Genomic DNA, 13,891 nt, shown 5'->3' with positions numbered 1-13,891 from the left:
TGCAGGCATATTAACCACTAGGCCAAATGCCTGCTCCCTTCTTCCAAAATCCAATGCAATCCCAAATAAAAATCTCATTAGGTTTTTTACTATAATCTAAAAGTTTATATCCCCCTAGAATTCATATGTTGAAATTCCAAGCCCCATCAGAGTGCCTGTTGAGTCCTGGCTACTTAATTTTTTTAAGATTTTTTTACTTATTTGAAAGGCAGTGTTTCAGAGAGAGACACACACAGAGAGAAGAGATTTTCCATCTGTGGTTCACTCCCCAAATGGCCTCAACAGCTAGGGCTGGGCCAGGCAGAAGCCAGGAGTCTGGAGCGTATTCTGGGTCTCCCACGTGGGTGCAGGGCCCCAGGTAGTTGGGCCATCTTCCACTGCTTTCCCAGGCACATTAGCAGGGAGCTGGATCAGAAGCTGAACAACCAGGTCTTGAAGGAGTGCCCTTAAGGGATGCCAGCTTTGCAGGCAGAGGTTTAAACTACTATGCCACAATGCTGGCCTTGCTACTCTACTCCTGATACAACTTCCTACTAATGCATCTGGGAAAGACAGTGGATGAGGGCCCCCACGTTCTTGGATCTCCACTACCTACATGGGAGGCTCCTGGCTTTGGTCTGTCCCAGTCCAGCTGTTGCAGGTATCTGGGGAGTGAACAAGAAGATGGAAGTTCTTTCTCTCCTACTCTCTCACACTGCATCTTTCAAATAAATATTTTTTTTAAAAGAGAAATTCTAAGCCCCAAGGTATTCAGAGATAGGTCCTTGGAAGATGATTAAGTCACAAGAGCAGAAGCCTCATGAATGGCATTAGTGTTCTTATAAAAGAAGTCCCAAGCAGCTATTTGGCCCCTTTCCCCAACTGATGACACAGAGAGAAGGCACCATCTATGAACCAAGAAACAAGTCTTTATTAGACACTGAATCTGATGGTGCCTTGATCTTGGAATTCTCAGCATTCAGAACTGTGAGAAATTAAATGCCTGTTTACCAGCAGAAATAAAATGTCTCTTTATGGTGGTTTATTCTGTTATAAAGCCAGAACTAAGATCTCTTCTTCCTGGTAATTGATAAGCTGATTCCCAAAATCACATAGAATGCAAAGAATTAAGAATAATCCAGGTCATCTTTAAAAAGATCAAACATGGAAGACTTATCAAGTATCAGGATGTATTCTTACACTATACTGATTAGATTACATGGGCAATGGTGCAAACACAATGTGATCTGTGGGACAGAAGCCAGCCCAGAAACAGATACACATATTACAGTACCACACAAGTTAGGATAAAAGCAGCCCTGTAGTACAGAGTAGCAGAGACAGCCTTTTCAGTAGTGATCCTGAGTCAAGTGGACAACCATATGGAAAAATATGTGCCTTGATTCCTACCTTATAACATATACAAAAATAAATTCCAGGTGAATTATGATCTGAACATGGAGCTAAAAAGATAAAAGTTCTAAAATGGATATAGAGGCCAGCACCGTGGTATAGTGGGTAAAATCCCCTGCAGTGCCAGTATCCCATATGGGTGCTGGTTCGAGTCCTGGCTGCTCCACTTCTGATCTAGCTCTCTGCTGTGGCCTGGAAAAGCAGAAGATGGCCCAAGTCCTTGGGTCCCTGAGCCCACGTGGGAGACCTGGAAGAAGTTACTAGCTCCTGGCTTTGGATCAGCACAGCTCCAGCCATTGTGGCCATCTGGGGAATGAATAAGCAGATGAAATATCTCCTTCTCTCTTTTTTCCCTCTGCCTCTTTGTAACTCTGCCTTTCAAATAAATAAATCTTTAAAAAATAAACAAATAAATAAAAGGTATATAAAAGAATATCTTCATCAGGCTGGGCATTTGGTACAGTACCTTAAGCACCACTTGGGAAACATACATTCCATATCAGAGAGCCTAGTTGAGAGTTATCAGCTAAGGCCGGCGCCGTGGCTCACTTGGCTAATCCTCCACCTGCGGTGTCGGCACCCCGGATTCTAGACCCGGTTGGGGTGCCGGCTATTAATCCCGGTTGCTCCTCTTCCAGTCCAGCTTGCTGCTGTGGCCTGGGACAGCAGAGGAGAATGGCCCAAGTGCTTGGGTCCCTGCACCCGCATGGGAGACCGGGAGGAAGTACCCAGCTCCTGGCTTCAGATCAGCACAGCGCCAGCCGTAGCAACCATTAGGGGAGTTAACCAACGGAAGGAAAACCTTTCTCTCTGTCTCTCTCACTGTCTATAACTCTCTGTCTCTCTCTTTCTCTAACTCTGCCTAGCAAAAAATAAAAAAAAAATTAACAATAAAAAAAAAAAAAAGAGTATCAGCTTAACTCTACTTTTGATCCAGTTTCCTGCTAATGTGCCTGGGAAGGCAGCGGACGATGGCCCAAGTGCCTGTGTTCCTGCTACCCATGTCGGAGATGAAGATGGAGATCCTGGCTCCTGGTTTTGCCCTGGCCCAGCCTTGGCACTTGGAGGCATCTGGGGAGTAAGCCAGCAGATGCAAAATTGATCTTTCTCTGCCTTTCAAATAAAATGGAAATAAATTTTAAAATTTTAGAAAGAAGTATCTTCATGACCTCAGGAAGATCAATGAGTTCTTGAACAAGACTATCCAAAATTATCATACCAAGACTCAATTTAGAAGACAAATATCCTTCTTTCATCCTAAAGCCCTGTAAGTCCCAGCTTCACTAGAAAGGGCTTGTTCTTCAGACAGCTAACCAGCAACAAAAAATGAATGTTCCCAAGCTGCAGTAAAAGCACTGATGTATTATGTAGTTCCAAACAACAAATCTTTTTTCATACCCTTGTTTATACGTAGCAATTTTATAGTAAATTCACTGTATTTTTTCTGAGCTCCATTGTTGTTGCTGTTTTACCACACCTGTCCATATATAATCAAGAAATAAGCAGCATGAGTTTCATGCTCTCTCATCTCAAATTCGTTAGAGATAGAAGAGTATGGGGGAGCTCATGACTGTGGGAGGATTCTGTGCTGGGACTGTGGAAAAAAGACTGAGGCTGAGTGGGAGGACACGTGTGGCTGGGACTTTGGGCAGTCACAGCGGGAGACTCCACATGCTCAGGACTTCCTGGTTACCTGGTGAGGGACACTGCTGGGAAATCTGAGCTTACACTGAGGACTACACAGATCCTTTGTGTGGTCCTTGGGGCAGGGCAGATGAATATTATACCCACTGGGGCTAGAACTCAGGCATTGGTCTCTTTTGAGAAGAGCTCAGCTGAGCAGAATAAACTTCCCTTCTGATTAAAAAGAGATTTATTGCACCAAACCTGGGTGTGTCACCTTAGACATAACCTTAACCCTGGAGAACTGAACAGAGCTCCCTGGCCACACCCACTACAAGCCTCTAGATAGTCATTGAAAGCAGATTCTCCACTTACCTACAGTCATAGTACAAAGATAAAAGCTGCCACAAGCAAGCAAAAAAAAAGAAAAAACAAAACAAACAAAACAAAAACAAAACAAAACAAAAAAACCACGAGAATACCCATAAATGCAGCACACCCCAATTCAAGAAACAAGAATAAAGAAGAAGACAACATGATACCCCCAAGAGAACACAACACTTCAATACTAGGTTGTGAAGATGATAAGATGGAAGAAATGCAAGAAACTGAATTCAAAAAATTGATCATAAAATTACACAGAGGTAATCAGAAGCAAATGCATGAACTACTCAAATCCATAGATGACATGAAAGAAAATTTCTCCCATGAAATTGAGATCTTAAAGAAAATCAAAATTAAATGAAGAAGTCAATAGAATAAAAAAATGCAGTGGAAAGTCTTAACAGAATCGGTAAAGCAGAAGAAAGAATATCAGACTTAGAAGACAAAGCACAGGAAATTATATAGTCAAACCAAACAGAAGATGAAGAAATTAGAAAACTCTAAAACACCATTGGGAATCTACAGGATACTATCAAACAACCCAACATACGGGTTCTAGGAGTTTCTGAAGGCATTGAAAGAGAGAAAGAATTAGGAGGCCTTTTTAGGAGGCCGGCACTGTGGCGCAGCAGGTTAATGCCCTGGCCTGAAGCACCAGCATCCCTTATGGGCACAAGTTCGAGTCCTGGCTGCTCTGCTTCTGATCCAGCTCTCTGCTGTAACCTGTGAAAGCAGTAGAAGATGATCCAAGTGCTTGGGCCCCTGCACCCATGGGAGACCTGGAAGAGGCTCCTGGCCAACTGGGGAGTGAACCAGTGGATGGAAGACCTCTCTCTGCCTCTCCTTCTCTGTGTAATTCTTTCAAATAAATAAATAAATCTTTAAAAATAATAATAAAAAAGAAGGCATTTTAGTGAAATAATTATAGAAAACTTCCCTGATTTGGAGAAAGATACCTCTACACACAGAAAGCACATAGAACTTCCAATAAAAAAAATTTTTTTAATTTTAAAGTTACCCTAATCCACTGCTAGTAGGAATGTAAACTGATAAAGCCACCATGGAAGACAGTATGGAGAGATCTCAAAAATCTGAATATAGACCTACCATATGACCCAGCCATCCAATTCCTGGGAATTTACCCAAGGGAAATGAAATCAGTAAACAAAAGAGTTATCTGCACCCCCATGTTTACTGCAGCTCAGTTCACAATAGCTAAGACATGGAATCAACATAAATGCCCATCAGTTCAAGACTGGATAAAGAAATTATGGGATATGTACACTATGGAATACTACACAGCGGTTGAAAAAAAAGAAATTTCGTCATCTGCAACAAAGTGGATGATTCTAGAAAACATCATACTTAGTGAAATAAGCCAGTCCCAGAGGGATAAATATCATATGTTCTCTCTGATCTCTGAGAACTAATAGAGCACCTAAAACAAAATCCGTAGAAGTAAAATTGACACTTCGAGAAGGGACGACTTGAGCTGCCCTTGTCTTGAATGTCAAGGAACAGTTTCTCTTTTTTGTTTGTTTGTTTTTCCTTTTTTTTTCATACTGTAAGTTGAACTCTTAACACAGAGTTAATCATATGTGTATAATATCAATTAAAAATAGATCTCAGTTAAAAATAAGAGTGGTAATAAGAGAGGGAGGAGGAAGTTTATAACTGTAAAGCTGTATAGTTCCACATACATTCCTTCGGACTTACTTCTAAAGGTACAGTTTAAAAACTTGTCATGGGACTCCAAATCCCATTAAGCTTAGTGGTGAAAATACCATCTTAATTGTTAAAGTGATCATATAAATAGTATCAAGTGCCTGGTAGTAATAATAGACAGAATTAAAAAGGAGAGAATGATCAATATGGGAAGCAGCCCACACAGCAGACTCATAGAACGACAATAGCTTTAAGTAACACTCTGACCTCATAATCAGCCCTTAAGGCTTTCTGGGCTGGCTGAAAAGCCCAGGAGAGCATTTCAGGCATGGAAAGTCAAGAAATTGAGGCAAAACAATGTTCTACATGAAGGATCTCTGTGAGAGCGATCCCAGTGGAAAGAAATGGCTATCAAAAACGGACATACTTTTCTCTAAAGGGAGGAGAGAACCTCTACTTTGCTTGTGGCCTTGTCCAAATACTGACGGAGTTTGTGCACTCAAAAGGCTTCCATAGCCTAGGCAGCTCATATCAAGAACCTTGGGTGGTCACTGACATCAAACATAAGAGTGTTAACTGTTAGATTAACAACAGGAGTCACTGTGCACTAACTCCCCATGTAGGGCCTCTGCCTTCAATGAATTATATTGTGAAAGTTAACTGTAAAACTAGTTCTCAAACAGTTGTGTATGTGTGTGTAAGTGTGTGCGCGCAAACTACTGAAATCTTTACTTAGCAAAGAAATGGTCTTCTGTCAATTGAAAATAAGTATTAATGGGAGAATGGGACTGACAAGGGGAGAGGTAGGAGGAAGAGGGGTGGGAGTGTGGGTGAGACAGCGGGTATGGTGGGAAGAATAACTATATTCCTAAAGTTGTACTTTTGAAATTTATATTCCTTAAAGAATAAATTTAAAAATTTTTTTAAGAGTATGGTGGAATACTATTAGACTTGAATAAAAATAATCTACAATTTCTTCCCTCTCCCAAATTTCTAATAACCCTATTCAGAGACAAAGTCAACCCCAGTTCATATCAACTGTGACTGACCAAGATTCACACTGTCCTTCTTCTCTAATTTATAGCACATACTAGAGATCTTAGAAAAGAAACAAAACATCCAGTGACATCAGGAAGTAGAAATGAATATTCATTCAAGTACTAAAACCAGAAAATGTATTTCTCAAAGATTTTCACCATCAGAATTTTTCTATGAACTCTCCCAAAATCAGTTTTGTCAGTTTGGTCTGTCATAACTGTAATATTGTTCTAAAATATCATCCTTACCGCCTCTCTTGGAAAATCCTCTCTTCCGTGTTTGAAAATCTTCACAGTCATTATTAGATTCTTGAAAAAAAGTTTAACATATGAATAACACCAAAGAAATTAACTAATGACAAAATAGCTAAAGAGTAGCACTGTCATCAGATAAATCAGAAAACAAGGTAAACGCTTTTATAAGTTAAAACAAACATTTTAATTCTTGTGACTTTAACAACAGACAGTAAAGCCTACTCAGACTCAATTCCTTATACAAATCAGTATTAATTATTAAGTATATAATTCTGAACCCACTAATTTGTTAAGTACTATCCTAAGCAAAACAAGCCAAAAACAAGAATTTCAAAAATATCAACTTGATTAAAAATATTCTCAGGAATGTTTAAATTATTAAGTAATCAAGTGGTACTCAAATGTGGTCCAGAAGACCACTCAAAACATGACTGCTCTATTTATAATATTTTGATACTTTTCTGTAACTTACCATTCTTTTTTTATTTTTTATTTTTTGACAGGCAGAGTGGACAGTGAGAGAGAGACAGAGAGAAAGGTCTTCCTTTTTTGCCGTTGGTTCGCCCTCCAATGGCCGCCGCGGCTGGCACGCTGCGGCCGGTGCGCTGCGCTGATCCGAAGCCAGGAATCAGGTGCTTCTCCTGGTCTCCCATGCGGATGCAGGGCCCAAGCACTTGGGCCATCCTCCACTGCCTTCCCGGGCCACAGCAGAGAGCTGGCCTGGAAGAGGGGCAACCGGGACAGAATCCGGCGCCCCAACCGGGACTAGAACCCCAGTGCCAGCGCCGCTAGGTGGAGGATTAGCCTATTGAGCCGCGGCGCCGGCCTGTAACTTACCATTCTTAACAAACCTGAGACATTGATGCTTTCTTAAAGACATGCAAGCCTTCTCCCATTCATCATTATCAAACAATTTAGAGGTATTTTAGCTTCTCTGATTTTAATGACACTGACAAGTAACATTACTGGGGTTTTTAACTAGTGGTATGAGCATCACTATATTGAAGCCTGCTTAAGAATTATCTGGAGAGTTGGTTAAAATCAATTTCCAGGCCCTCTGGGATACATATTATGAAAAGTATAGAGTGATAATAAGGAATAAACAATTTTCAAAAGGTAAAAGTCCTTACTATTAATGTAACTTTAAGAAGATTCCAAAAAAGTCACATTTTGGAAATACATAGATGGTTTCAAAGGATCTTTGTGTATGACACCAATTTTTAAGATCTAAGAACTTTAAGTTACTCAACAGCTTGCAGGCTATTAGCTGAGTTCCTGTGAAAGTATCCATCTACTTAATGATTAATACGGTCTTAAAGTAAACAGTGACCAGAGCTCTACTTACAGGCCTCTATTTGAACTGTAGTAACCAAGTAAAAAAGATTCCTGAAAAGCCATCTAAGAACAACTTTCTTGAAAGTAGGGTTAACTATAAGGGAGATGAGTTGTAAGAAATTATTTTAGAAAGGTTAACCCTAGAAAATAAATATGATAATATTTATTGCCTTGAAGAAAAAAACCTATTAATTAATTTGAGGCTGGCAAGAAGAAAGGAGTCCTACATAATCTTGGGCAATTATCCCCGTAAAACAAATATATTTTGGCTGCACTGGAAATTAACTAGAATAATGATATTAAGAGAAGTTATATGCTGTGTACGTGGAAATCCTCTGTATTATTTTTGCAACTGCTTGTGAATCCAGTTATTTCAAAATGAGAGTTTATTTTTAAAAAAGAAACATGATCTCTGCAGAGATAGAAAATAAAGTCTACCACTACAAAAGTGTGATAGTGATTCAAGATTGTTTAGAATCTATTAATTGCATAATGTAAAAAACATACAATTTAATATGTATCTAATACCGTATGTGATAACTTTCTAAATGCAAAAACCTTTTAAGCAGATATCAACTTCATTTTATAAATAGGGAAGACGAAATGCAGAAAAGCTAAACACACAAGATAATGCAACTGCTAGTACCATGATCTGGATCTCCAATCTACTGTGTTCAGCTTTAAAATCCTGAGCTTATCATTATCAGTACACCAAATCAATTCAGGGAAAAGGAGAGAGTGGGGAAAGATCACCATAAAACACTATCCATTTCTGTAGAGCCAAAGTTTCTACCCTGATTCCAAAACCTGTACCCAGCCTTGTCAACAATTGTGAGAATGAAGTAATTTAATCTATGTATAATTTTTTATTTTCCAGGAATAAGGAATAAAACAGAAACAAGTAGATTAATGTGAAGAAAACAAACCTCTACATGGAGAAAAGCTCTCTCAAGTGCCATGAGAAACCAGAATTTGTGTTCAAAAGCTCTCAAGTGTCAAATGGAAAGGAAGTTCTTTGGATATGTAAAACTGATCTTAAGAGTGTCAAATGTGTTAAAAGTTTAAAAGTTGAAAGATTAGAAATACAAACAGGTAAGTAGAAATAGAAAAGAATAAAACTGGTGGTATTATTATTAACATTATTTCTATGTCATGTATTTTTTCATTTGAATGAGACAAGAGAAAAAGATTGGCAGTAGGAAACAGTCTTATTTGATACATGAAAATCTCACTTTATTCCACAATGGTTTTAAGACTGTCAGGTCTAGTCTAGATTGGACTTTGGAATTCAAAGGGTATAATAAGATCAAACTTCAAATAGGAAATATAGAGAGCCTTTATTGTTTACTATGAATGTGTCTGGTATTGAGCTTTGTGCTTTTATATACATTCTCATTTGGTTTACCTAACAACCTATAAAATGGATGGCCTCTATTCTACATAACAAGAAACTATGGCTTAGAGAGATTAAGCAACTTCTTCTATCACTGGACTAGGAAGTAAGCAGGGAAGGGACAAGAAACCAAGTCTGGAACTCCAAATAGACTATGTTACAAAGATCCCATAAATCAGTAATTACCAAACAGAAGCTGCATCAGAATCACCAAGGATGCTTTTTAAATATAAGTTCTAAGGTTTTAGATAATTCTAACAAAATTGGGAAATTATTACATTATTCTCATCATTTTCTATATTACTATAAACCAGAATGCAAGTATCTTTGACAGAAACGTCTTTAATTTAAGCAGCAATTCACATTCTTAAAATACCTGAATCGAAATGGGACCCTAAAGATGCCAAATTGTACTCACACGTAAAGTGGAGTTTCAATTCTTGACTTGCTCTTTCCACTATTTACTCCCTTTTCCTTAAGGTAGCACAGCATTCAAAAACTGTACCCCCAGAGACTAAACAAGGCAGGTGGCGGCAGGCCAAATCAGGATGACTGAATCTATAATCTACAACCCAGTAATGTTCTTGAATAAGGTTCTGAATCCTAGCAATTACAACTGGACCAGACTAAGATGCTTAATCTTAATTTCTCTTTAGCATGTACTCTTGAAATAAGATTTTTAAAAGTAACTACAAAACACTGAACTTACCTCTCCAGAAACCAGAGCTATCACCTTCATCAAACTTGTTATGTGAAAAACCTACACAAAAAAAAAAAAAAAAAAAAAAAAAAAAAAAAAAAAAAAATTGCAAATTTCTGAAAACAACTTCCTATACCTCTGTGGTTTTAAAAAAAAAAGACAAGCTTACAAGAACTACTATTATGATGCTCCTTTAAAACAAATCACATAAAATTGTATACATAGCTATTCAGTGAAAGGTAGAGTGGCCAAGTCTTGAACCAGCACCCATATGGGAAGCCAGGATTGTAGACAGAGGCCAACCTACCACACCACAACACCAACCCCCAGCATCCCCTATCAGAGCACCAGTTCAGGTCCCAGCTGCTCCACCTGAGATGCATCTTCCTGCTAACATACCTGGCAAAGCAGCAGAGGACACCCCAAGTACCTGGGCTTCTGCCACCTACATGGGAATCCCTGATGGAGTTCCTGGTTCCTGGCATTAGTCTGGCCCAGCACTGACCACTGTAGACATGTAGGGGGTGAACCAGTAGATCTAGCAGATGTGAGTTGCGTGTGCCAATGTGCATGTGTGTATCATTGTTGTACTAATTTTCAAATAAATAATAGTATATCTTCATAAAAAAGTTTATTTTGGGGGCAGGCATTTGGCCTCACAGTTAAGATGCACTTGGGAGGCCTGCATTCCATGCTAGAGTGCCTACTTCTGAGTGCTGGCTCCCCTTCTGATTCTAGCTTCTTGATAATGCATACCCTTGGAGGCAGCGGATGACTGAAATACTTGGATCCCTGTCAAAATGCATGTTTCGGCTCCTGGCTTTGGGCTGGCCTAGTCCTGCCATTGCAGGTATCTGGGGAGCAATCTAACTAGCATATGGTAGATTGCTGTCTTTCACATAAAATGAAAATAAACATGTATTCCATGTACAGCTTTTTCATAACATGCATTTTCCATGAACTTTTTGAAGATCCCTTCTATATATCTTAAAATTAAATGTCAATATGGGATAAGCCTCAATTATTTAAGGTACATTATAAAAATCTTAAATATATTTTAATATAGGGATTAGCCAATTACTATTTGGACAGATGTTAAATTTCTACACAAAATGTGTATGGGTTGTGTGTATCAAGCAATTTAACACCTCAGATTCAACAAAATCTAAGAACCCTTTCAGCAATAAAATTCTATGGAAATTCAATGTACAATTAACACATACACTTAATATATAATTGAAGCAAAACAGTTCATGAGCAAATTTATCATTTCAAAATACATACATCCTTCCTAAAGAAAGAATATATTACCACAAAAATCTAATTTTTGAATTTTTTTTTTTTTTTTTTTACTTTCAAGTAGCTTGAGAAAAGGACCACATGCTACCACCCTTCACAGCTGCTCCTTCCTCCCTGTACTCTTCCCAAGAGTCAGTGCTAAGTTTTCAAAATGCTTGGTAAAGTCTTCTACCTATACATTATTGGTTTTGATTGTTTAAACTCTGCCTTAGTTTTGCTTTATAATTTTTTGAAGTCCTTAATGGAAAAAGCATTCAAAACTTCTACTGGTTCTTTGCTCAACTAAAGATGGCGTACAAATTCACTTTTAGAGGTCTAAGATGGATCTCTTGGGAGATGGAGGGGCATGAATAAAGAAAGAAACAACTGGCCAGCGCCGTGGTTCAACAGGCTAATCCTCCGCCTGCGGCGCCGGCACCCCAGATTCTAGTCCTGGTCAGGGCACCAGATTCTGTCCCGGTTGCTCCTCTTCCAGTCCAGTACTTTGCTATGGCCTGGGAGTACAGTGGAGGATGGCCCAAGTCCTTGGGCCCTGCACCCCATGGGAGACCAGGAGAAGCACCTGGCTCCTGGCTTCGGATCAGCAAGGTGCACCGGCCACAGCGGCCATTGAGGGGTGAAGAACCAACAGAAAAAAGGAAGACCTTTCTCTCTTTCTCTCTCTCATTGTCCACTCTGCCAGTCAAAAAAAAAAAAAAAAAAAAAAAAAAGGAAACAACTAGGATTCACATGTAAAATGACTCAATTTTAAGAGAAGCTGCGGCCATTGCCGCGGCTCAATAGGCTAATCCTCCACCTAGCGGCGCCAGCACACCGAGTTCTAGTCCCGGTTAGGGCTCCGGATTCTGTCCCAGTTACCCTCCTTCCAGGCCAGCTCTCTGCTATGGCCCGGAGTGCAGTGGAGGATGGCCCAAGTACTTGGGCCCTGCACCCCATGGGAGACCAGGAGAAGCACCTGGCTCCTGCCATCGGATCAGCGTGGTGCGCCGGCCACGGCAGCCATTGGAGGGTGAACCAACGGCAAAAAGGAAGACCTTTCTCCCTGTCTCTCACTGTCCACTCTGCCTGTCAAAAAAAAAAAAAAAAAAAAAAAAAAAAAAAAAAAAAAAGAAGCTGCAGTAGCAGCAAGCATAGGCTATTTAAAAAAGAAAAGAAGGGGTGGAGCTGTGGCATAGCAGGTTAAAGCCCTGGCCTGAAGCGCCGGCATCCCATATGGGCACCGGTTCTAGTCCCGGCTGCTCCTCTTCCTATCCAGCTCTCTGCTATGGCCTGGGCCTGGGCAAGCAGCATAAGATGATCCAAGTACTTGGGCCCCTGCACCCACATGGAAGACCAGGAAGAAGCACCTGGCTTCTGGCCAAACTGGCGTAGCTCCGGCCATTGCGGCCATCTGGGGAGTGAACCAACGGAAGGAAGACTTTTATCTGTGTCTCTTCCTCTCACTGTCTGTAACTCTACCTCTCAAAGAAAGAAAGAAAAGAAAGAGCAGCCACATTTAAAGCAACACATACTGCTACTGCTCAAACTATGATGAAGCAAGTGAAAGCATTCCCTTCTAACCCTCATAAATTCCTCAAAAAGGTACCTACTTTCTATGTATATAAAAGGGAAATAAGAACCAGGAAACTGAAAAACAGGGGGCCACTCCAGTTTTCATTTTAAGACACCTTAAGTCAATAATTACCTCTGTTTCCAAAACCCTTTCCAACTCCAAAACCACCTCCAGTGGATGTAGTCTCTCTCTTATTAGATTCACCAGCATCTGAAAAAGTGCAGATAAATTCTAATATAGTAAGTAAAGAACATCATCAAAAACTAGGAACTAACTAATCTTTGGGCTGAAGGCCAGTTCTGCCAAGTCCTCCTTCAGCCATCCAGTAATAATCCTTCTTCCACATTTCCACAGCACATTGCCTGTATGTCTTTTCAGCAACATACGGGTTCCTCAAGTTTACAGAAAATACCTATTACAGGGGCCACTGCTGTGGCATAGCAGGTAAAGCTGCTGCCTGCAGTGCCAGCAACCCATATGGGTGCCAGTTCAAGTCCTGGCTGCTCCACTTCTGATCCGACTCTGCTATGGCCTGGGAAAACAGTAGAGGATGGCCCAAGTCCTTAGGCCCCTGCTACTGTGTGGGAGACCAGAAGAAGAACCTGGTCCCTGGCTTCAGATCAGCTCAGCTCCAGCCATTGCAGCCAATTGGGGAATGAACCAGCAGATGGAAGACTTCTCTTTCTCTGCCTCTCCTCCTCTCTAACTCTGACTTTCAAATAAATAAATAAATCTTTAAAAATAAATAAATAAATCTTTAAAAAGAAAATGTGGTGTGTATATATACAATGAAATACTAGTAAGCCACAAAAAGAATAAAATCTTACAAAAAAAAGGAAATATTAGAGAAAAACTACACATGGATTTAAAATTTTTTACACCAAAAGAAATACTTTTTAGTTTCATTTTCCATGAACTTTTGGAATTACCCTCATATTTCTTTCCTTGTGCTTCTTTATCACTAAATGAAGAATCTTAAAGGCAGAGACTGGATGGCAAGTAGTACAGTTACATTAAAAAAAAAAACTGAAAAGCCGGCCGGCGCCGCGGCTCACTAGGCTAATCCTCCGCCTTGCGGCGCCAGCACACCGGGTTCTAGTCCCGGTCGGGGCGCCGGATTCTGTCCCGGTTGCCCCTCTTCCAGGCCAGCTCTCTGCTGTGGCCAGGGAGTGCAGTGGAGGATGGCTCAGGTGCTTGGGCCCTGCACCCCATGGGAGACCAGGAAAAGCACCTGGCTCCTGGCTCCTGCCATCGGA

The 13,891-nt window shown here is 40.3% G+C and overlaps 1 protein-coding gene across 4 annotated transcripts in view; it reads right to left on the bottom strand.

Moving 5' to 3' along the window:
- Positions 1 to 13,891, bottom strand: part of DDX4 (DEAD-box helicase 4) — a 109,294-nt gene that overhangs the window by 60,808 nt on the left and 34,595 nt on the right. For 2 of the 4 annotated variants that reach the window (XM_002714040.6, XM_008262220.5), the window contains exons 5-7: positions 12,768 to 12,845; positions 9,794 to 9,844; positions 6,351 to 6,410 (exon numbers count right to left, since the gene is read on the bottom strand). In XM_002714040.6, the coding sequence (XP_002714086.2) occupies positions 6,351 to 6,410; positions 9,794 to 9,844; positions 12,768 to 12,845 (189 nt within the window). The remainder of the gene's footprint in view (positions 1 to 6,350; positions 6,411 to 9,793; positions 9,845 to 12,767; positions 12,846 to 13,891) is intronic. The other 2 variants (XM_070056904.2, XM_089312797.1) reach the window with 2 other exon arrangements.

Source organism: Oryctolagus cuniculus, chromosome 14, assembly GCF_051225735.1.
Source record: "Oryctolagus cuniculus isolate XC-2025 breed Fujian yellow rabbit chromosome 14, ASM5122573v1, whole genome shotgun sequence".
NCBI classification, from domain to species: Eukaryota; Metazoa; Chordata; class Mammalia; order Lagomorpha; family Leporidae; genus Oryctolagus; species Oryctolagus cuniculus.
The sequence above is the reverse complement of the archived record's forward strand: the minus strand, read 5'-3'. Positions and strand labels throughout refer to the sequence as shown.